This window comes from Ceratosolen solmsi, unplaced genomic scaffold (assembly GCF_000503995.2).
Source record: "Ceratosolen solmsi marchali unplaced genomic scaffold, CerSol_1.0 scaffold11, whole genome shotgun sequence".
Lineage (NCBI taxonomy): Eukaryota > Metazoa > Arthropoda > Insecta > Hymenoptera > Agaonidae > Ceratosolen > Ceratosolen solmsi.
Genome location: NW_011948416.1, coordinates 379,520 through 404,811, shown reverse-complemented (window position 1 = coordinate 404,811; position 25,292 = coordinate 379,520). Strand labels below are relative to the sequence as shown.

Below are 25,292 nucleotides of genomic sequence, written 5' to 3'. Positions count from 1 at the left end.
AATTTTCAATGGTTATTAAAGGATTACATTGATATTTAATGTTTTATATATTTATAGTAAAGTAAAATGTCTTAATAACTTAATCCTCATAGGCTCATCCACAAACTGATCCACACACATCCGCAAAGTTCTTATAATTAATATATAATATTTTCGAATTAAATTGCATTTATGACTAATATAAAGGCTTTCTTTATTTTTTAAACGATATTATATTACAAGTTATCGTATCACCATTGATACAATATCAATGGTGATTGTATTTTCACTATTTAGTTATTTATTATTAATTTGATGACATTTAAAATATACATTGAACAAACGTAATTAGAAAATCCATACTTGTAAATGAGTAAATGACTTTACGAGTCGAAAATTCAAATGTCGGTTATTAATTAGTTGCAGAAATCAATGAATTAAATGTAATAGCAGGATGATAATTCAAAATATTTGCCTGCTAATTATTTAATGGAGCTCCATTGTATCGAAAGCGCGAGCTTTGAAAAATGTAACCTCAACTGATTTGTGTTTTCTACTGCTATCAAATTTCGTTCGACGTAATATACTCTTAATTTTGAACAAAACTTTATTTTTAGTTAAGTGTTCTTTTCCGAGGAGGACAGATCGACTAAAAAAATGAAAGATACATTGCACTCACATGAGTATGTCAACGATCATTGAGGTAAATCACACCGCAAAAAATCCCAGTACTTTTTTATCATCCAGTCGTTAACCACAATAACACCATAGGCAGACGTACTTGGGCGTAATACTCTCACGCTTCTCTCCTTCGTACACTTGAAATTGAAATATCTCTGTGCTTCTTCAGGTGAACCTCAAAATCCGCTCTCACAATTCTCATTCAGCTTTCATTCTTATCAATTTCTTAAGTCTTAGGGATTCGCAACCGGGTTATGTAGGCAGCTCATCTAACACCGGTAAGTGAATGAAATTATATAAAGAATAATGCTTTGCTGTAGTTTTATAAGAAATTATCATTAATGCTCTATTTTAATAAAATAGAAAGACATTGCAGCGAGACAACCCTTATTTGGATTCAATTGCCAAACTAATTGTTTAATCATTATTCTAATATAAGAGAGATTTTTACACCAAATCGAATGGGTATTATCTTTTGAAGGCTAAAAAATGATGACGTTAAATTAAAATACTACATAAGTCTTATTGAAGTTTAGTAGTTAACACACAAGGGACATATTCTAAAGGCTAAAGGAAAATTTGAGTATCTCTCAGCATCGTGAATTTCGTGCTAATAATATTTCAAAAAGTTATTATTTCTTTCTTATTCTTTCATCATAATGTGTGCAATCATTATATAAATAAAAACACTTTTAAAAGATGAATTTGGCTTTTATTGTAAGACTTGGAAGTAATTTTAATAATAGCGAGAATCTTATAATAATGAATATTCGAAAGCACATTTATCATTTGAATAAAAAATTATATTCCAAAACAGCCGTTATTTTTTGAGAATTCTTTGTTATTTGAGTTAAAAGGGGTAAAGCGTATGATTATATTCTTTTTTTATCCGTAATCAGCAATTTTTTTTCTGTAAGAAGCACATTTAATGAAGCTGGCTGATGTCATGCTTCCTTCGAAATTCATTTCACTATTTTCACTGTTTTGTTTAGTCTCGTTTAAAGGTGTGTCGGGACACGCTGGCTAGTAAATGTCGAGATTGAATAGCTTCTCCTGCTTAGGGAATTAAGGTCGAAAATTATGTGGACACCATTTGCATGATACATGGTGCGTTTGTTTGAATCAGGAAGTTGTGCTGGTCATTATATTCGTTAGAGGACATCGTTTATCATTTTCTTTCATCCGTTATCAAACTTTTTATTATTCGCAGAAAAAAATGCTTAATTAAATTAAAAATTCATAAAATATAGATGTTCGTTAAAAAAAATGTCTTTTTTATAATCAATAACATGTGTTTTCTTCCAAACAGATCTCAGAGATATATATACTATATTATACTACTGTAAGATATTATTAAATTTAACGGATTAAGCCATCCAAAAATACTATCAACAAATTGAAATTTAATAAAGCCCAGTAATACCTCAAACATATGCAAAAAAAGATAAGAATACGTTAAGATACGAAATCAAATGAGAAAAATTGGATTCGATTGGACTCGATGCGAAGTTCGATCGTCAAAAATTAAGGTATACGATTATTCGGTTTAAAGTGCACAAATGACGACCTTAAAGTGTATAAACGGACGCGATTTCAAGGAACGTAAAAGAACGAAGGGGGTCACGTTCGATGTTCGATTGTACAGGCTAAGCTGAGAAAGGCCAAAGAAACAACAATGGAAGGGGGGAGCGGCTTTACCCCGATATATACAAACCCCTTTGACACGCGTAACGGAAGGAATCACAGAGGAGGGAACGGACCACCGAGCGGAACGCAAATAATATAAAAGCGTTATAACGGAGGCAATCGTGGGTCGTGCCGCTCGCCTCGCCTAGATCCTGTTCGAAGATTCCTGTCGAGCGTGAAATCACTTCCAGCGTGAATGGCGTCATGGCGTCATGCGGGTCCCGGACTCGAGTTGCAGTCCACTGTCCCACTTCTTACATCCGATCCCTATTGACAACGTTGAAAATTTCTGAACGTGCCACTAATAAACAGTTTTTCTTGCTCAATTCTCATTGTTACAAATGGATCGATAAAATCAATTAAACTCTATCGCAATGAATACTTGTAACGACCATTTTTTAAAAAATTTTTTTATCTCTCTATTCATTCGATCGCTTCCCCATTTTATTCTTCTTCATGAGTAATTTCAAATAATATATATACGCACATACCCACATGTTTTTTCTTTTTGTTTATGGCATATTCCATTTTATTGATACAACCTATGTTAATAATACTAGATTTTTTTATTTCAATTTTACAGTAGGTGGAATAGAGACTTTACTAATACGCTAGACAAATTTTTGAGTGTTTATCTATATATAATATTTCAGAAATGCAAGTACAGTAACGTACTAATTTTAAAAATCATCATTTACCTGAAAAAAAGAAAAGTAGCATACATTTAAATTCGTTCCGCTAGTATTAGTTGTTAAGATTATCATAAGGAAATAGTTATGATCAATTCTATATAATGTCGGGATACATTAATCGGAAACGTAAAATGTAGAATTAAAGAAAGATCAAAAATAAATATCCTGGTAATTTTTACAAATTGCCGAGGTGATAGGATGAGTGTCAAATGAATTTGGCCATTTAAGAACACAAGTTATTTTAATCATTGTTTCTGGTTGGATCCCTTACAATAGGATTAGCATGCAAAGCTGCAGTTCAGTACGCCTGCATTTGGTCACATATGCAAACTACGTTATGCTTGGTTAAAAAATTACTTTAAATAAATGTAAGATAAAATAAATCACACGAGAAATACAGTGATTTAATGACTTATGCAATGAAATTAATACTAAACTACAAGCGTTACAAAATACTTAAATAAAGACATTGGCTGACATATCGTGAATGATGAAATCAGTATAATGTACTATTGACTTTTCTCACACTAAAATAAATATAATTCTCCATAAAATATTGCATTTATCCAGCTCAAAACTAGTTAATCTAAAATTTATCATTAACGTAAATGATTATGTTAAAGACTTCGAAATGTAATGACGAAGTTACCTTCGCTCTAGAATGGACGAAGACCTCAGTTATACCAATGTACAAAATAATTTTAGAAAATTAAAACAGAACATTCATTGCGACTAAAATATCCTATTGAACATCTATTTTAATATAAAAATTAAATTATTTTGATTTGTTCTAATATAAGATAATTGAATATATTATTATAATTGATTACAAACAAATTTTCTATTAATATATTTTCAATTATTTTAAAAATAAGTTAATTAAAAGGATCAGGCTTATGTATTATTAAATCAATACATAGTAAAACAATTAATTCCAATTAATTATTGATTACTAACGCCTTAAAATGAATAATTTTCTATTAATTTCAAACAATATCAATATTTTAAGGAAAATTATTATATTAACGATTAATGTATCCACTAAGAAAAAAAACTAATATTTCTTTTTCCGGTTTATACATAATAAATGTAGATAGAATTATAAGAAATAATATTTAAATTTATAGCATAAAATTGAAAATTTGAAATTAAGCATAAATATAAAATAAATGAATTAATAATGAAATACTAATTTCAAACATCTAATATGTTAATTTTAATTTTTAAATTAAATTGATTTTTTAATTAGAATTTTTAAATTTAAAAATTTTTTATATATATACAATAAATACGGTATGGTATTAATTTTTTTATAAAATTTATATATACATATATGAAGGAAATTTTTATATAACAATTATGATTCACATCAAATTTTTATTAGCAGCAAAATAATAATTTATAAATGTGTAAAGTGACCTTAATCATTTGTAGAAAAATTTTGAAATTTTAAAATTTTGTTAATTTTAATATTTTACCTATTTATAAAGTGTTTTAATAAAGTGATAAAATATCAAATAAAGTAATAAATATTTTATTGTTTATCTAATTATGATAATTGTGGAACATTTACGATTATCTTTCATAAGGATCTAGAAGAAAATCTACGAGTCTAATTAATTCTTGAATAATTAAACTAAGGTCATATAATAAAGCAAAGCAATTATATTAACAAATAAAGAAAGGTTATTTATGTATTTCAATGATTATTTCAAGTTAGAGATTTAGAATTTAGTATATGAACAATAATATCAGGTTTGAATAATACCACCAGGTATTATAGGTACAGAAATTATAGTCCAACCCAGACACCAGACTTTATATGCAAACAAAGACAAATGGGCAAAAAATGGGCGAAAGTGCGGGGTTGGAGTGGAAGGGAAGAGGAAGGAGGAGGCGAGGGAGTATAAAAACAGCGAAAAAATGGCTACGGACTCGGATACTTCCGGGGCGTCATTGTATGGGTGCAATGATCACAAGTGTACGGGATCGTCCCGGAAGTATCAAGGCGATTTGCCGTTAAAAAGCAAAAGTCCGACTGGCCGAGATCATCGAGAAGAATCGCAGGAATTATGGTTAGGTAGGCGGAGATCCCAAGCAAAGTTGTATTCCGGCTGGTAAAAGAGCATCGGGGACTCTTTGGTACAAAGATCTTAGCGGATCGCAGCTTGTAGAAGGTCGAGAGTGCGTGCGGCCACGGGGCTGGGAGGAGTCGAGAGTCGAGAGTCGAAGAGAGCGAGAGGTTTAAAGAGTCCGAAAACTTTTCCCCGAACATGCGTGACTCTCAGCCTCCTATAAATACTCCGGACTGCATATCCTCGACGTTGCAGCACCTAAAGCGCGCCGCTTGCCTACATGTGAGTGCAGCCGTGGACCGCCGCGTAAATATAGGCACAGAAGAGACGCGGAATGCCGTTTAGACGTATATTGTAGGGAGCTTGGCTTGTAAGAGACAGTCGCTGTACGGAGACGACGAGAGACTCTACCCTTGGCTATCTCCGGCTCGTTGTCCCGAGCGCCGATAAGCCATTCTCTGTCGCTCCCATCCCTGACCTTCGACGACTACGGCCATTGTTCGCGCGATAGGGATTTTCGTATCAGCGAGGGACACCAGCTTAGGAGGAGAAGAGGGACAACATGCTCGCTGCTAGACACAGGTGATTTGAAACTTTGGTCTGACTTGTCCAGGTCTGTCCAGCTTTCTTCCTCCTTAGTCCTTACCTAGCCAGGAGTAACCTGAAGCGCAAGTAGGACGTTGATGCATGGGTGTATTCTGATAGACTACTGCTCGCGAGTACAGGCCGGGGATTTTTGGTGCATTCCTAACTTTCTATGCAACGTAGGCATTACTTGTTTGTGATAGGATGGATGCTCCCATGGCATTTAATAATAATATCTTGGAATAAACGACAATTTAACATTGATTACAAAAATTCGTTGCACGTTTATTCTCGCTTTTTGTCTCCTTGAAATTTTGTTAAAGCGCTAATATATCCTTTTATTAGATGTCCTATTTCTCTGGTGCAAATGAACTACCTACGCTAGGCCTTATTGTATGATAACTATACGTGCATAAGATAAATACGTATAAATACGGAAATGGACAATATTACATCGAATCATTATGATGAAATTAGCGATAAAACCTACGTATTAATATAAAAAATCTCACGTATTATATTTATTATTTATTTTTTTATTTATTTTTAATACACATACTGCAATTAATCTTTGCACTTGTATATCTCGCTTTATGCGCACAATGTGATTTTAATAAGAATGTTACAAAAATAATATTATTTTTCTACTCTTCAAAAAAATTGAATAAATTCAAAATTTTATTGTCACCATAATAAAAATAATATTATAGAATTTTACATGAATATAATAATTAAAGTTTCATTTTTAATAAATGATTCGATATTATTAGATAATTATATAGATATATTAAATATGTATTTCATGACTATTCTTTCGAAATTGATTAATTTCAATAAAAAACATTAGATTCTAAATTATAATTAAAAAAAAACTAATTTATAGTAAAAAAAAAATCGTTTTCTTTACGTATTATCTTTTCATTAAAATGTTTATACGAATACACAAAATATAATACTAATAATGATGATGATACTGATGATGATGCTGCTGCTGATGATGGTGATGATGATGGTGACAAATATGATAATAAAAATTATGACAACAACGACGACAACGATGTTAGAGAATAATGATAATTTCCAACGCTAAAATAATTCTTCCTAAATCTATGTATTTGATCTGATCAGACCCAAAATATTTAATAAGTATATTATTATTATTATTCATTATATTAGAAAATTAATATTTTATTTTTATCATATTCATAAATAATGAAAATAAAATAAAATAAAATGTTCATCATTTGTTATTAAATACTGTAAAATACTCTTTCAAAAAGGATAGAAAGTTTGTTCACTCAACAGTAAATTTTTTAATTCGCTTTTAATAATCATAATATCTTAGTAATAAGTCTTTAAGAATCATGTTCAACATATAAAAATTATTGATAAGTTTAATACAACATAAATATTTCCGTATTTACTTCCCTAAAAACTGTAATCAAATTCATTTGAACTCTAGTATCTTTTCTATTCTTTTATTAGTAATGTAAAGCAATTTTTTGTATAAATAAACAATACGTGTTATTAACATTGAAGACCTTTGAAAAAGTATTAAAATAAGTAAAATATTCATAAATTACATATAAAAACAAAGAATAAATTTTTAGAAGAATTGTTATCTTCAAAAAAATAACTTTACAAAAATTATTCTGTAATTCAATTAAAGTATAACAAAATATCTCTGACAGGTACATTAAAATGTTCAAATCAAACGTCGAGTTATGCACACATGCATTTAACATTTGGCATATACGTAGCCTAATAAGCCTTCGTATGCACTAACTTAATAAAACAAATGTTGCCTCATTTTAATTGCACATTATAAATAATATTCATAAATTCACGTTATTGTAACGACCGGAGCACTGTAAAATTTGCCTTAAAGACCCGAAGGAACGGTGAATGCAGAGGCACATGAAGAACGAAAAACATTAATCAGAGGCTCAATTACCTTGCATAAATATAGATGCATATACTGCCCATATTCACATTGAGCTATCCCTGATCTAGTAGAATCTCCTAGATTCACTGAGGTGCACCTCCGAGTCTGCGATTTACGAATCAAGTTACACAAGGGATTTAAACGTGTAATGTTACGCTAGCAAGACTGATGCTCGTCGCTCTTCCCTTCCTTCTACTTCGTCTCTCTCTCTCTCTCTCTCTCTCTCTCTCTCTCTCGCTCTCCTCCTGGCGTATCCTTTAGAGCTTGAATTTCCCTTTATTCCACGATAGCCTCAAGAAGCTCTCAGGTTTTGCACCATATTGAAGGCGCCCACATGCAATGGATACGTTGCTACTCTTATTTTTTCTCCCCCCCCCTTCACACACAAAAATTTTTTTGTTTACCAAACTGGTCAACTGCGTAAGTTACAATTTATGAATCTATAACCCGACTTAATTCGCTGTCTAAAAATAAATACACCCATTTTGTTTATCCCCTTTTCGATGCAATATGGCTGATGCACCTATGGCACCTAAATAAGCTGGTAGCTGCACCTGTACCCGGCCCAAGTTGCTATGCTCAAAGCTACCAGCTAATCCTGCTTGAATTGCAATAAGCCAAGAACAGACAAGTTCTTTTTAATTTACTTGTGTATTCTGTTTAATGAGTGGGTAATTGACTGTAGTGCTTTTGTCAACACATAAACGCTATATGAAGTTTGAAACTTCAAAATTAGAGTGCTTTTGATAAATATTACTAACAATTAAACTTTTAATAAATAAGATAAAGTTGTATTGATTTGAATAGGTGATATTATTGAATAGATGAATAGGTAATATTATTTTAGATTTGAGTAGCAAGGATACAAATTATCTTTTAATTCTCTAGCATAAATAAATTTTGCAAACTATTTTTACTTTTTTTATATCCATATGTTTTACTTTTTAAAATTATATAGATCCTTTGATGTAAATGAATAAATATTCTTATTCATAATCAATAAACTCATTCTGCCTTCTTTAGTTATTAAGTGAAAATTAAAAAAATTAATTTACTAATAAGCTACTAAATGAATAATTAAAAAAAATTAATGGAAGATATAATTAAAAATGTAACATTCCGTATGAGATATATATATATATATATACTTAAAACGATATTATTATAAGTGCGTAAATAATGATGATCGTCATATAAGTTTTTCAATAAAGTAATTATAACAAGCATGAGTAAGAATAAGCATATTATTTCATTTCCAAAAAGAAACAAATAAAAACAAACTGCACGAATATGTTTTGACGCGTATCTGTTGAACTGACCTCGCTTACACATTAACTGCGATTATCCGAGTTCAACGTGCAATTCATCGTGGGCTCGCCTTTGTGTCTACCTACGCTAATCTATTGTCAAAGAAATAATTATATCTGATTTACATTTTACAAAATCCACTGCAATTCTTATATACTTGAAGCACATACAAAATGAGGATGCAAAGGCCTTTGTATTTATGTTTCTTTATTCTTAACTCCTTCTGAAATTACGTAATAAAACAGTGTTATGGAACGAATATTCACTAATAAGTTACGAAAATATATTATCAAGCAGTTGTTTGTTAAACACTGTATTCCTTTTACTTTTCCAATTTCTAGCAAATCCAGGATCGTTAGACTGAGTAAAAAATCATAATGTTATTTTCCATATGTTACTCAATTGCAATCTTATCACTTACGAATTAGCGCTTAACCAATTATTTCTATCTATTTAAATGGCTGGATCGAATATTTAACAGGGCCACTCCAATCCAATCTAATACTAACGATCGGTCCCTTGAAAGTCATCTCTAAACAAAAGATAGATAGTATGAGCATTACGATCTTTGAAGGCGTCCGAAAATAGCTAGAGCTAAAGATACGCTTGTTACTTCAAAACATGATAAATTATCAATATAATAAATATTATCAAAAATATTTTGTATTTATGCTAAGATATCGAAAGCATACGTATATTTAAATGCAAGTGAAATTATAAGAATTAAATTAAAAATTCTTTAATTCAACTATTTGAATATATTTTAAAAATTCTCGTACAATAAAAACAAAAGACATGTAAATAATAAGATTATAAAAAAAAATGGTAACAAGACTTCATTATAATAATCCTCATACGTAAGATAAAGAAAACACTTAATTGTAAATTGATCGATAAAAGTCGTTTAAGAGGTTTAAAAGAGCCAAATGCGAGGATCTGTTCAGAAATTAACGCAGCTCGTTTTATTAGCCGATGCATTTAATCCCAATACTTCTACATGCACGAGTCTCAATTCTCTTTCTTTTATTTTCATTTTTTTCTTTAAATTCTTAATTTAATATCACGGTAATTAAAATTATCGCTATATGCAAAGAAGAAAAATTGCGAAACGGGAAAATTAAGAAAAGTACAGGAGCACTGAATAGTACTAGATGTACGCATAGCAATGTCATAGCAAACGGTAAATAATGATATTCCTTAAATTGACCGTAAGAGGAGTTGCGAGGGAAATAGTAAGAAGCTTAAAAGTTGTAATCATTTTAATAATTCAATTAACAAATAATGCATCATAAATTAAAAATATGTTTTATTTGATCACATGATAATTATTTATTTCCATACATATATTTTTTATTTTTATAATATATATATAATATTTTATTTCATGATTTTCAATAAATATCTACAACTTTATTCTTATTTTATAGCTATCATAAACATGTTTGATTTATTTAAAAAAATTTTGTTTACATTATTACAAGAATCTATACATTATGTCAGGCAAGCTGCCTTGAAACAGAATAGAAATATCATTAGCCTTTAAATACTAATTGAATAGAATGTTTCCATTTAAATACTGAATAGAATTGTCATTGTCCGAATAAAACAAAAATTCTTTTATATTGATAAAGAAAGGATACATTGTTAGGTATTTAGCTACAAAATTTATAGAATAAAAATCAATTTTAAATTATGCAATAATATGTGTTAAAATATATTCGTATAAATTAAAAAATTGTTTTATATATATATATATAGATGTGTGTATATATCAGTAGGCATTTACTGTACATATATAAATTTTTTAAATGACAAAAGCGTTACAAATAACTGTAGGAGGAAACGGAAGGGGAGGAGAAGCGCATTTTTAACGAGACTTTTTTTAAAACTTCGAGGGGAATATACACTCGATATTTGGCTTCACACTCAACGAATACGAGGGGTGAAGTCCACACGAGGCTTTTGAGAACCACAACTTAAAATTATACCAGTTGTCAGTGTAACTGCAGTTCGTCACTTGAGTCTTATGAATCTCATACATATAAAAACATAGGGTAGATCTTAGTCATGAATTACTCCTGAGATTTTTCTTGAAGTACTCGGTGATAGCAGTCATTTTTGGCTGGATTTTAATATATTCATCAAAACAAACCCTGAATTTTATTAATGTTTTTTTATTGTATTTCTTTTTCTCCTTTTATCGAAGAAATGAACTACACTAGCAAATACTGTACGATTTTGTTAATAAATTATAAAATAGTAAAACGACTGCATGTTACCGAACTACCTATTTATATACTTATACCCACATAATCCCATATATGTAGAATCTATATAACAAATAGTTTAACGATAACTCATTTTGTGATTTTTAAAAATTCATCATCTACCTGAGTATGTATTCGAAAATAGTTTGTTTTATTCTATCATTTCCGCAGTACAACTCTTAACATATTCATACAATTATTTTATTTTATTAGAAGAAGAGATAATTGTTGAAAAATTATACATATGTATGCAGAAATTTGAATATTTTTACTTATAGTAAAGAAATTATTACAATAAATTGTCGATCTACCAAGATAGAGTTAATAAAGCATTAACAATGCAGAAAAAAGCGAAACAAGGGACGAGAGATGAGCCGATAAAGTGCGCATTTCCTCACGTGCTATAATTACAAAAAATTAGTTTCGCTTGCAAAAAGTTGCTTAACCCGAAGAACTTGTCTGAGTCAATCTCTATAATTTTTTTTGTTTCTTGAAATAACCAATGAGAAAGTAAATTTTTAAAAACAGATATATATAAATGCAATAAAGTAAAATATAAGAATTGTATGATCTAATATCAGGATTTTCATATAACTTTGAACACTGATGACCACACTCGCACATTACTAATTCTCTGAAAGCATTATCCATTGAATAAATTTCAAGCTAGTTCGCATTTACAGATGCATAATTGTCTAAAATGAAAGAACGTGTAGATTTGTTGGCCGATGATCATTCTGAAATAACTTAATTTTAAGCGCAATATTGCACAGTTAAAATTCTATTCACTGATCAAACGATTGGTTTATAATAAAAAAGTTTGAAGAAGTTTCTTGAAAAAAAAGACGACAGCTTTCTCTCGCCTTTTCTTCGAAATCGCGAACACGTGTAACTCCCCTTGATTTCTGCAACGCTCTTCTTTTTTCTTGACACCGCGACGCGTGCAACACGTAAGATTTCTCGCGCGCACACGAATGAATACATTTCAAGGTTCATGGATGCATGCAGGAAGTGACAGTTGCTCCCCGAGATTTAGCATATGTGTAAGGCTCCCAAGGAAGTGGCATATGCACAGAATAAAGAGAATCGTATCCACGAATGAATATATGTATTCCACTTGGCTGATATGAAAGTGAAGAACTTATAATCCTGCCTGCATTTTCTTACCTTCGAGATTCTGTTTCCTGCGGGACACCTACACTTACGGCTCTTTCATAGCTACTCAACATGATTGTAGGTACCGACTTTTGATACATAAATCAAGACTACTTTATACTTTCAAGAAATTACATTGGTTGATCGACTCTTCAGTCTTATCCTTTTCGCGAAAATTTGCCGGACATTTGAATTTTCTCACAATATTTCTCACACTATGAGAGATCAAATTTCTCGTCGATTCTATTAATCTCGTTTAAAAATGAGCTTCCATATATAAATTAATTCCATAAATAAATAAAATTAATAAAAATATAAATAAAAAGTTAAAAGAGCATTGATAAGCAATCCCTTTAAAAAAAAACTCTAATAAAAAATTTAATAACACAAAGAGTAATTTATATTTTTATATAATGAATATTTTTTATTTTAGTTGTTTATTTATATTACTATATACATATTATATATAAAATATATAAATTGTTTTACACAATTGCTTTAATTTTGGCTGTAAGCATTCGTAAGAGTATTTTATGCAATTAGGTCTGAAAACTTATATTTTTATACTTAAAAATAAATTTTGAATTTACAACAATCGTTGCTATTCATTCAATGATACTTATATAAATCAGTGAGAAAGAATCAAGTGTTCAGTCAAGTATTAAGTGTGAGTAAATTGAAAAAAAATGAATTGAAAATATATTTGGTATATAAACTAATTGCTCGATCAGTTTTAGGCTACATGTATGATACCGACACAGAGAAATTGCTTTACCGAGTATTTATTCATTGTATTTCGCATGTATTGTTCATTCATTCGCGCATTTCGCAAGAACGTAAATTACTTTTTAAAAAAATTACCTCAAAAATGAAAGTTAATTATTACATTTGCTACTATAAATTTCTCAATATGAAAATAAAATATTTTTAATCAAAACCGTAAACAAATATATATATATATATATATATATATAATTGTTTTATTCATATAAGTGTATGAAAGTTCTTAGTTTCTAATGTTAGCATTACATTTTGGTATAGCAATAACAATATTATTAAGCATATAAATAAATAGCTAGCTGAAAATAAAAATATTATTTTCTTTTAATTTTGTAGAAAATTAAAAAAAAATACTTTTAAATTATATATGAAATAACAATTTATATAAATATTTTATAAGTAATAATTATTTAACAATGCGCTATTATAATTCTAATTGAAATTACTGAAATGAATTATTCGGCGATATAATAAATAGCATGATAATCAACACATTTCATCAATATAAGAAAAATTTGAATAATTATTACACTGCTTTTTCATATGTTAAGATAATAATAGCAGCCGTTATTATACAGCGATGTATATTAGTATTCTAATATTGCTACAAATATGTCATATAAAACGTTATGTCAAACATTTGTTATTTGCCTTTTAATATAACGAATTCTTTTACATCGTTTTACTATTTGCAAGATTTTAGATTAAAATAAAAAAGTAAAGTAAAAATTATATAGAATATATACTTATATAAAAAAATATTATGGAAAAAAATATTAAGAAAATGATAAAATTTTATTTATGTCAATCTATTTCCGTTTGAGAGATAAAGATCCAATCAATAATATCACTGTAGAATTAAATCATGTTGAAAGAGTTAATAAACTTATTGAAAAATTTTAATTCCAAACCAAGCTGTTTCAAAATAAGTAATAATGTTTTTTTTTCTATTATTAACTATTTAGTTGGCACAAGTATTATGCTTGCATGAATTTTATTATCGGTTTAATTGTCGCGATTATAGCGAGCTTATCAGCCGCACGATTCATAGTCGACCTTGCGCAATACTTTTCCTGTCGCTTTACGCGCAATTCCCCCACATCTCCATCTTCAAAAATACGCGACTATAGAAAAATGAATATGCACTGGTGAAAAATAACAATAGCGAGCGAAGCGCAAATGAATATCCGTATTGATGAATAAATTATACACATGACAATTGTTCAATATTTGTATTGATCGGAAAAGTGAGCTGCCTTGCCTGTTCAACTGCAGTCTTCTTCGTAACACGAGGATATACAGTAAACAATAGATTATCTGGAGAAATCACTTGTAAATTCATCGCAAAAATATGATATATGAACGGTGAGTTGATGTTTTTTCATTTTTACTTTATTATTATCGTTAATATTGTTGCTGTTTTTCTACTATATATAACGCAGTAGTTATGAATAAATGAGGTTTCAACCACAATTAACTAATTTGTATAATGTCACTTTTCATTTGGTTCTCTGCTTAATATTAATATTCAAACAATATCATTAAATGTTTATCCATAGAAGGAGAACTTAGAAAAATATAATTAAGGTAGATTTATACCTCATAAAACGGAAAAGTTTTCCACCGTTAATATCATTAGTTTCAATTAAAACAATGGTTTAAGAAATAATCGTGTACGATCATAACTATCACCAAAATCTAATTAAACTCTATTTATATAATGTGCTGCATAACAATTCCCATTTATAATAATACAATTATAATTACATATTATTTATAAAAATATTATAAGAGCCATGATTGCTCGATCAATTGAGTATTATGATTTAATAGTATATAGTTTGATTTCTGAGCGAAACCCAAGAATAAATACACTATATCTATTGAGTTTTATAAATTTAATACTATTCATTGTTTAAATATTTATCATTATAATGTTTATAAAATTATATACATTTATATAATTTATATTAATTGAGTTATTGTAAAATATTTGCTATAAAAAGGAATTTTATGATCTTATAACAATTGTTGTTATGTCATGCGACTATTAGTGGTGTGATTTTATATTCGTTGTAAAATAATTCTTTGTAGTTAGTCAAATTACGCATATGTTATTAATTTTGCAATTCTAAATATTTGCAATAGTTCATTTTAATTTGTACTTTTGTTTTTCTTGCATTATTGTTACGGTATCATTTCATGAAACAATTTAAACTAATAAACATTATAGTAGACGTTCGATAAATACAAGGATATTACAATCATATTTAATTCTAATCAATATTATACATGAAATATTTGTTAAGATTATATAAAATACGATCTTTTATACAAACTTGTAATTAATATAAATGTTTATAATTTATGCTGCATATAAATATATCGATAAATTATATTAAATTTTTGAAAAATTTGTTAACATTGCATAACATTTAATGTATTGCTTTATTTTTTTCACTAATATCGAATAATTATAAGATTCCCTAATTTATGATAAAAGATTTTAATTATAGATTTACATAAATTGCAATGTTAATATCAGAGAAGTATTAAATTATCTGATTTGCAACAGGAGGCTCGTGAGAATGTTCTTTCTTCCCACCGATGGTTAAACCATTCTTTGTAGCGAATTAGCCGAGTAAGTAGTCTCACGATGATGAATGGGTAGATGTACAAACGAGAACTCGCGAAATTTCAGATTTTCAATAAATTTATATTTCACACTTAGTGTTTAATATATATATTAGTAAACAATTATCATTTCAAAATAGTATTTGTAGAAAGTCGTTGGTAATAATAATGCTTAATATATTATATTAATTTATAATAAAAAAGTAACATTATATTCAAATTTACAAAATATGCAATGTGTAAAAGATAACTCTGATCGTCATGTACTGTACTTGTCATTATTTTTCATATAAATATTCTTAATAGCGGGATTAAATGAGCACATTTTAATTTATGGAATTCTTTATCATTAGACCTTTGGATATGGTCTAATATATCTTTTACTTGTTTCTTTTATGTTGTAATATTCATACAACGTATGAAATTTTAAAATTAAATATCTTAAAGAATAACGCATTGTCATTGGCCAAAGCAATAATTCCTTGCACAAAATGTCCTTCATCCCTCCTGCATCAATCATAAATAAATAATCACGATTTTATTATTAATTCATCTCATTTAATGAGCTTAGCAGCAACAGTAAACGCGATTGAGTCGGAGACTTTAATTTTGTATACACAGAGACACGAATGGGTCAGCGACTGTAGGCGCAACGCGAGTTGAACGTCCTCGCAATAAAACGATCAGTGGACCGCTATCCGGCAAAGTGAAGCGAGTTGCAATGCCTGAAGCAACTAGACTAGCTCATACGGAATAAGTGATTTTCGAGCGCGACTTTAAAGCTAAAATAAAAAGCAAATAAGAATTTGGCTTGCACGTTCTCGTCCTCACGGCCAGACAACAATGTAAGCCTACCGATAAAAAAATACTTCTCTAATCCTCTACATCTCCACATCTCTCTTTCTCCTAATTATAGCCAAACTTACACGAATGAAAATGACTTTTTTCGCACTTGGTTGACAATCACCGCTAGCGCCTCTTTTTATCGCCGTATATATCGAGTAATCAACCCATATTCAAGACAACTATACCTCGCAAATTCACTCAAGCAGTCCATACGATTGATAACTATACAGAATCCTTGCTAATGGTAAAGTTTTGCTCGGGTTTACGACAGTTTAGTGGGAAAAGAACGTCACCAATTGCACCGCACATCGTGAAGCGTTATTTCATTGGAGGAAGTTGCTGTGCGATTGGAAGCAGCGACGATGCGTCGCAATCGCAGTTAGACGCGTAGTTGCGAGAACGCCACGAGACTGAAGTAACGGTACCAAAGTTTAAAGGGATTTAACTCGATGCCTCATTCTAGACTAGCTTATCTCCACGTTTACCTGCTCACCGTACTGCAGTCGCTTCTCAGAGTCCTGACCGGTGACTCGCGCTCCCTATCGGACGTGGTGCTGCTGTTGCCTCTCTCTCTCTCTCTCTTTATATCTATCTATCTATCTATCTATCTATCTATCTATCTATCTATCTATCTATCTCGTAGCTCCATTTTTATCGAGTGACCCCGTGTGTTGTGCAATGCGCCGATGCCCAATAACTTCGAGCTGCTTGGATTAAGGATGACGGGTAAGTGCTAAATACACGTTCGATGCATTATATAGGTAAACTCGCTCGCGAGGTACGACGATAACACCTACAGCTTTAAAAGTCCGCGAATTTTGTTGCGCTCTCGACGTAATCAAATGGAATTCGATGGAATGGGAAAACAAGCTATCTCGTGGGGATAGACATCCAAATCGATTCCCATAATATCGAAGCTCTGGGGGCTGTTCCAATATAATGTCGGGCAAATCTCAACGGTCCGATGCTTAAATGACCGAGTGTGCGAACAAAGTGCTCATACGCACTCGTCGTCACGACCGTCGCCGCCGCCGCCACACTCATACCACCCTATATACGCACGCACCCTTCCCTTCCGCCGCAGCCGTCGCCACCACCGCTGCAACATAAACGATCGATAGACCAGCAAGGGTGCGGCACACATCGGGTTTACCCCTCGCAGCTAGTTTATCGATCCTACGACGCGATTTGCCATGGCATCGTTGTGCGCCATAACCTCGCAGGCGAATAGTTAGTTTATTGTGAAGGACGGCTGGCTGGCACAGCCGGACTAATGTCTTCTAGTCTTCTCGGCAGCGTCTTATCTTTATTTTACGTTATTTATTATAGTGTAAGTGCCGTCGCATATAATAAGCGATGAAATTTACGTTCAGAAGTCGCGTTTTAAATAGCAAGCTAAAGCGTAAGATGTAAAAGTAGTCATTGACTATAATATAATAATGGCGAGCTGTTTCAAATCCATTGACTGTTCGAAGTAATATAAAGGATATAACGCTAGCGTGAGTATGTTGAGTTGAATAGAATTATTTAATAGAATGTTTTATTCGATTATTGTGAGTATTTGTAAAAAAAAAAAAAAAAAAAAAAAGTAGAGAAAATATGGCGACCAAGCTACAGGCCTTTTAAAACACCTTGTCTCATCCAGATCGACGTGTTTTATTATCTCGCAACAACTTTTCGCTTGAAATTCGACTCGAAATAAAATTAAACGATTAAAATCAATTTACATAAAATCAAGTCGTTTATGATTATTGTGTATTTAAGCTACTACTGGATGATTATTTATAAATAATAATTCACCGCTATGGATGCCAATGACCGATTACATTTATTCTTAAATTATTATCAATTTTAAAATTCTCACACACATAAAACCACGCAATTTCTTAATTAAATGATTTCGTAATATAAATTTTTGTTGACCGTCCGTCGTATTGGCTACATAATAAAGTACGCCGTCTCATCTCTCAAACGAAACCGTAAGCCTAACGTAAGACACTTTCTTATTATATGAGTCACTGTGAAGAAAAATTTTTTATTATCAATGGTACTATTAAATTTGGATTATGATCATTATAAACTACCATTAAACGTCAAATTTTAATATTTCTTTAATTACTAGTTAATAGATAATAGTTGTCATTATAGAACAATTCAGCATTTACTTTCTGCCTAAACTATTATACAACTCGATTTATAAACACACGAAACATTTGAAATATACGATAAATTTATTGAAATTAACTACGTACTAACTGAATTTATCAATATTATAACTGAGTTTTATTTTACAAAACTCCTTGTTTTAAACTAAAATAATTTTTCTTTACACAAACAAAAATTAATTATATTCGTTAAAATGTAAATGTATGAACACACACATTTATGACTTTTAAGTCAATAAAGTAAAACTAAAAAAGTAAAACTTATTGTGACGATATCTAGAGATAATATGTAAATAAAAGAGAGTAGATATATATAGAATAATTAATATGTATAGATTAATTAATAAATCCCTATTGATTGATGGATTTCATATCACCGATTAATTTATAAGATATAAAAAAATATTTTTAGCTATATTATTAAACAAATTCTATTCGACAGTATATTATTGGCCTTAATTATATATACCATAAATAATATATTTTACTTATATAATTATATATTTCTTTTTACTCGAATGGAAATCAACTAATATTCGATAATTCATCACATTAAATTAAAAATTATTAAATTAAAAATTATTATCATTAAAAATAATAATCGATAATTCATACACAGATAGATTATTACATCACTGAAGATATTATTTCAGAATTGATAATGATTATATATAACTTATCTCGACACATGCTGTCAGAACTACTCTATGTATATGTTTCTGCATACATTTCATACTATCCACTGTAAATTACATAAAATATTTTCTCAAAGTATTTTAAAATATAGCCAATTTATTATTCGCTGTTCAATTAATTATTACACACAAAATTCTAGAAGTTGAATGTTTTTGTCATAGCGTATCAAAAATGTAATTTTATAGTTGAATTGACAGGAGGTCGCAAAACCCATAATCGATGCTCAAATGAAACATGTACGTATGCACTTGTGATATTGGCTGATGAGGATTATCGTATTGAATGAATGATTATCGTAGTGTAAATAGAACCTATATAAATGGATAGATGGCAGCTTGTAATTAAAGATTTCCGTACAAAATAACGATAAAAATGCGTTTGTCGCAACTGTGAAAGGCAATTTACAGTAGCATGCATGTAAAGCGAGGTAAGTTTTGTAACGAGTCAGCCACATTAGTCTAATCATGAATGAACTTGAATATAATAGAGAAACTAATAGTTGGTATAGTTGGCGAGCACGTGCATCGTGCCATTACTACATAGTAGGATCGTCGCTGATGGTCAGTGCATCATCGCTCGGAAGCGACCATTGGTGTATAGCACTGATCGACAAACCGAATTGTCCTCAAATCGCCAAGTGCGCCGTACGAATGAAGAAGAACATTCCCACGTTAAATTAGGGCTTTTCGCACACGTGGACGCAGAGGCAGCTAGAACCGGACAGAGCCGAGGAGATGGGACTCAAACTGCTCGCGGGCCGTACGTGGGTCAACGGTGCTTCGAGAACTCTTGCTACGTCGTCAGCGCACACTCGACAGGAAATGAAGTGAAACTTACTAGTGCCGCTAGTGCGACGACTACCGATGCCGTCAGTTCGTCGAAGCTGCCCCTTTTCTCTCAGTCGACACTAAATCTCCCTTATGTTCTTCCTCCGCGTCGAATGTATTTGCCTTCTTCTAATTTGACAAATCAGGGGCATGAGCAAATGCAGAGAAACGGATTTTGAGCTCGAAAGTGGCGGTGACGACGGAGGTGGAGAAGGAGTGGAAGACGAAGGAGGATGGGAGGGAGACAGAGGAGCGCTCGTTAAATGCAATTGGCTTTCTTTCCTAGTCCAAGATGAAATATCCATTCGACATAACGTAGGTCTCTAAGCCTTTATTCTTGCTGACGACGGTAGTGTTCAATTTTCGAACAAAATTCGAACATTTTGTCGAACCATCCGGAGAAACTTCTAGTATTAAATATTAAATTGAAGTGCAGAAATTCTATTTCATAGATAGAATAATATTAAATTTTTAATATAGACTTTAGAAATTGAACAAATGCTCCAAGAGAAATTAAGAGAAACTTAAATAGGATTAACTTAATTAAGTACGTGCATTGTAAATTGCTGTTTGTCAAAGCGCTAATCTTTATTGTGTGGCTTATTTAATTATGAGCACTTAGCCAGAGAGTAATGTATTTCTAATGCTTGTTTAATGTGAAATGAAACACCGATGGTATAAAGATTATTACAATTATTAATGCAGTCATGGATTTTTCACCCTGACAATTTAGCCCTTATTCATTCAAAATATACAACTATTCCGCATGTTTTTTTTTTACTTTCATTCTCTCTGTTCAATCAGTTTGCGGATATACCATACCACATACGGGACAAAAATATAATGCGTATTTATGAATTATAATGCTCACAAAACCAACATAATTAAAAACCATTTTCCAAAAATTGTCTTATTTCTGGTTCGTAAGAAAAATCACTATCAATATTTCAATGCCTAGTATGTTATGATAACATTATAAGATAACATATAAAAACATCATTTTAACATGGATTAAAAATAAAATTACTTATTTTTACATTCATATTTGAAATTTAATTGTTAAAATAAATATTAGAATTTAATATAAATATATTTTATTTGTAATGTGATTATGTAGCTGTAAGAATACGAAAGTAATATTCAGACAAAAAGTAAAACATTCAGATAACTAGGACCCTGCAACAGTATGAATAAAATGTGATCTATAAATGCCACTTATCGAATTCAGATAAGTTTTCTCAATAATCTTTAAGTAAAAAGTATAAAGTATAAGGCTTTAAAAAATTAATATATAATGCATATTTCTAATAGCCATTGAATATATTAAATGAGATATTTCTTATTATGAACGAAATATTAATTAGGAACTTGAATTGGGACAATAAATTTACAATATTATTACAATAATACGTATTTGTGAAATGTATAAAATTATATGTACTGTAAAATTTTCTTGCTCATTTTGTCGTGTTTTAATAATTGTTAGGTAGGTATCTTCAAGTAAATAATACAACTTACAACAGAAAGTTATGTTTTATATCTGTAAAGACGACAATTACTTAAATAATTCTTATCTCATGAATAACATCATTATATGCAATTTTATATATGTTAAACGATTGTAAAAAGATTCTACCAAAAATTGTTAAATAAATTTTTTCTCGAACAATGCTCTCTTTCCTTGATAAATCTTACTATAATAATTATTTATATTATCTCATAATTATTCATAATAAATAAGTTTTTTTTTTAATACTTATTATAATTCTTGGCAAATGATACTCATTTTTAATCATTTAGCCACTTTATTCCGTTCTTCCGTTATTAATTCGTTCTGTCTTAATGAAATTCTTTTCTCGTACATGTGGATATTTATTACGACTTCTCCTTTTTCTTTATAGCACTTTAAAGTACTTCCGTGCTTACAAATTCATGTTTACAAACCTATTTATAAAATACAATGCAGTACTTTGAACAATGGTAATTAAAATTATGAAAAAGAACATTATAAGGCATAAACCTATAACACGTTAAAGTTTTTTTCGCATCTCAGTAAATATTAGAGAGATGAAAGAATCGACGATAAGTTTTAATAACGTTTTGACATATGAATTTATCTTATTCATATAAATGAACCGATAAATAATAATACAAATAACGTTCCTCAATAAAATCCACGAATTTTACATTGTTATGTAGATAATAAATGTCGGCAGGATATTATTAAAACATATCTATAACGAATATCTGATTTTAACAAAATATTTTTGTTGTTGTTTTATAGAGCTCGCCTTGCAATGGCAGATAACAATCCAGACAGTCAAGAAGCACGATTAAAGAGCGTGCGCAGACGTCTAAATTTTGGCGAGGTTAATGATGGCAATTTACCAACAAAGAACGAGCTGGAGCTTAAATTTGCCGAGGAAAGAGCTAAATACACGGCTGAGGTGAGACAACAGTTTCCTTTAATAGTTCTGCCAAAAAATTTTATAATATAATTTATTTATTGCGATGAAATAATATGAACATGTACAAATAAAGAAATAAAGAATACGAAAAGAAAATTTCATAATAATAATATTTTAAATTGTATTGTAGTTTAAATTCTACAATTTACCAAATACTCATGTCATCAAAACTTCATTTAAGAGACATGTAAGATAAATTTTTAAGATAATATTATAACGAATAATTAGATGTGTAATATTATTCAATTTTTATTATTGATGTTAGAAAGCATTAGAAAAAGCTTCTTTTATTTCTTTAATATTCAATAATATAAAAGATGAAGAATTCATTATTTCTAATATTTTAAACTGCCTTTCATGGATTTCGCAAGCTTTAAATATAAATATAAACAAAACTATAAAATAATGTGCATTTTTAGAAAACCATTTATTTATAATAATTTGTAGGTTAATTGGTTAATTATTGTTAATTGGGTGATAACGGGTCATAGAATTATAATTCGTGCTATAATTATTATTCAAAAGAACTCGCAATCTTTTTTTTACATGCATGTAAATTCATATTTCAATTTAGCCATAGTATTACACATATCATAATCTAAAAATTCTTCCAGAAATTTAATCTCGTAGACTAATTACATTTTTATACAAGAAAATATTTGTTTAATTCAACAAATTATAAAAGCTTTCATAAATGTATTAGTATATTAAAAAACGTATTATAAAACATTTTCATAGTTAATATTCTTTATAAATACCTGAAACTTTATTTACATAAAGCTTTATGAGCTAAATTAAAAACTTATACATGAATTAATTTGCTTAAACATTATCCATGTTTCTACGAACGTCTTTTGCGCTTAAACACTTTATGATTTGAAGGATACCGGCAGACGAGCTTTTACGAATATAAGTTTATTTATAACAAAATTAATTTATTAAGTTTCTATACAGTGTATAAGGGTACTAGAAATTTCATCAGTTTGAGGAACAAAATTATTAAGACAAAATAAGCTCCGTTAAAACAAGGACAAATGTAAGATTATCTCGCCTCAGGGAAACAAAGAGTTAAAAGAAATAAAATAACGCCACACACACACAACACCTAATGCGAAAAAATAAATTTAATTATTTCGAAATTAACTGAAATGAATACTTCGTCGATTCCTCGGAGGAGGAAGAAAGTTAGTAGGGCATAGACGATATTTTGACGACGGTAATTGTGGGGGAGGGGGAGGGGGATAGAAAGAAAGAGGATGAAAGTAATGAGGTGGTTGCTAAAACACTTTTTACTCTTGAACATTTTCAGAAGCAGGCCAAATGGAACTTTAACTTCAAGGAGGAACGTCCCCTGGAAGGTCGATGGGAGTGGAAGCGCGTGGAGACGGGAAGCGAGTCACGCGCCCCTGAAGACGCGGATGTAAGAGCTGAAGGAGCGAAAGGGGATACAGTGATCCAGGCGCCTTGATACCAAGTTGAGATGAGCTAAGATTCCAGCAACAGCCTCAATTGATGCTTTGTTTTTGGATGCACAAAAGCTTCTGACCGAACGACTGATTTTGCTAATTGGACTGTATCGCGTATAGCCCTGCAAACTTTTGGAATGACGAAAGAGGGCTACAATTTTTATATCCCTCTTCACTATTTCTATTGTTATAATCATTATTTTTATTATCAATTACTTAGCGCAATTATTTTGTACGATTAATTTTAATTTACTTTGAGATTCAAGTTAGTTGATATTAAGGATTGTCATATAGTTTATAGCAATAAGGGAAAGTATCTTAGTCTTAGCTTTTCTTAGCTGACTGACAATTAATTATGTGAACATTGAAGTAATAATTGGCAACAAATTCTAGTCAATTGCAATAAAGATTGTTGATAATTTACCAACAGTAAAAATTAATTTATTTATTATTAATCAAAAAGAATAATATTTTATGATGTGATAACTTTTATAGGTGTTAAATTTTTACGTGAAAATAAACGCGTGGGAGTTATAGAAGTACACAACCTTACTAGCTATGAAAACCATCTTAAGGATAACGAGTCTTCTCCTATCTTAAATTTAATCAATATTTCGAACAACGATTTTATATACAGAAAAGTGTTATTGTAAATGAAAGGAAAAAGTAGAAATATTATATATAAAAATATACATAAATTAGAAAATTCATAAAATTGAATAAATACCAAATTCTTTTAATCTTACACGAAATTTTATTTTTTTTACTTCCAATCTTTAAATTAAAATTTACCTTAATTTTTCAACTAAGCTCTATCGTCGATTTCCTTGTCCTTTGAATTTTAATATGAGTAAATTTACTTATCAATTATTAACGAAATACACAATATCTTTACTTGTATTTCGTCAACAAAAGATAGTACAACAATATGTGCATCGATGTTTAAGCAGATTTATGATACAGCAGCATTCTTTGCTTTCGATGAATAAATTATTAATAAGCTTAAGTCTGTACAAAACTGCACCGGATACATTAAT

At 30.0% G+C, this 25,292-nt stretch overlaps 1 protein-coding gene across 3 annotated transcripts; it reads left to right on the top strand.

Annotated features, from left to right (window-relative positions):
* Window positions 1–5,568: 5,568 nt before the first annotated feature.
* Window positions 5,569–24,749, top strand: LOC105359121 (cyclin-dependent kinase inhibitor 1B). Of its 3 annotated transcripts, none has more exons than XM_011495607.1 (3): window positions 5,569–5,695; window positions 22,606–22,768; window positions 24,099–24,749. In XM_011495607.1, exons 1-3 carry the CDS (start codon window positions 5,676–5,678, stop codon window positions 24,255–24,257), a joined length of 342 nt encoding a protein of 113 aa, XP_011493909.1. In that variant the 5' UTR covers window positions 5,569–5,675; the 3' UTR covers window positions 24,258–24,749. The 3 variants fall into 3 exon arrangements, with proteins under 3 accessions (XP_011493909.1, XP_011493911.1, XP_011493912.1); XM_011495609.1 differs by lacking the exon at window positions 5,569–5,695 and adding an exon at window positions 14,424–14,518; XM_011495610.1 differs by lacking the exon at window positions 5,569–5,695 and adding an exon at window positions 17,277–17,359.
* The last annotated feature ends 543 nt before the right edge of the window (window positions 24,750–25,292 follow it).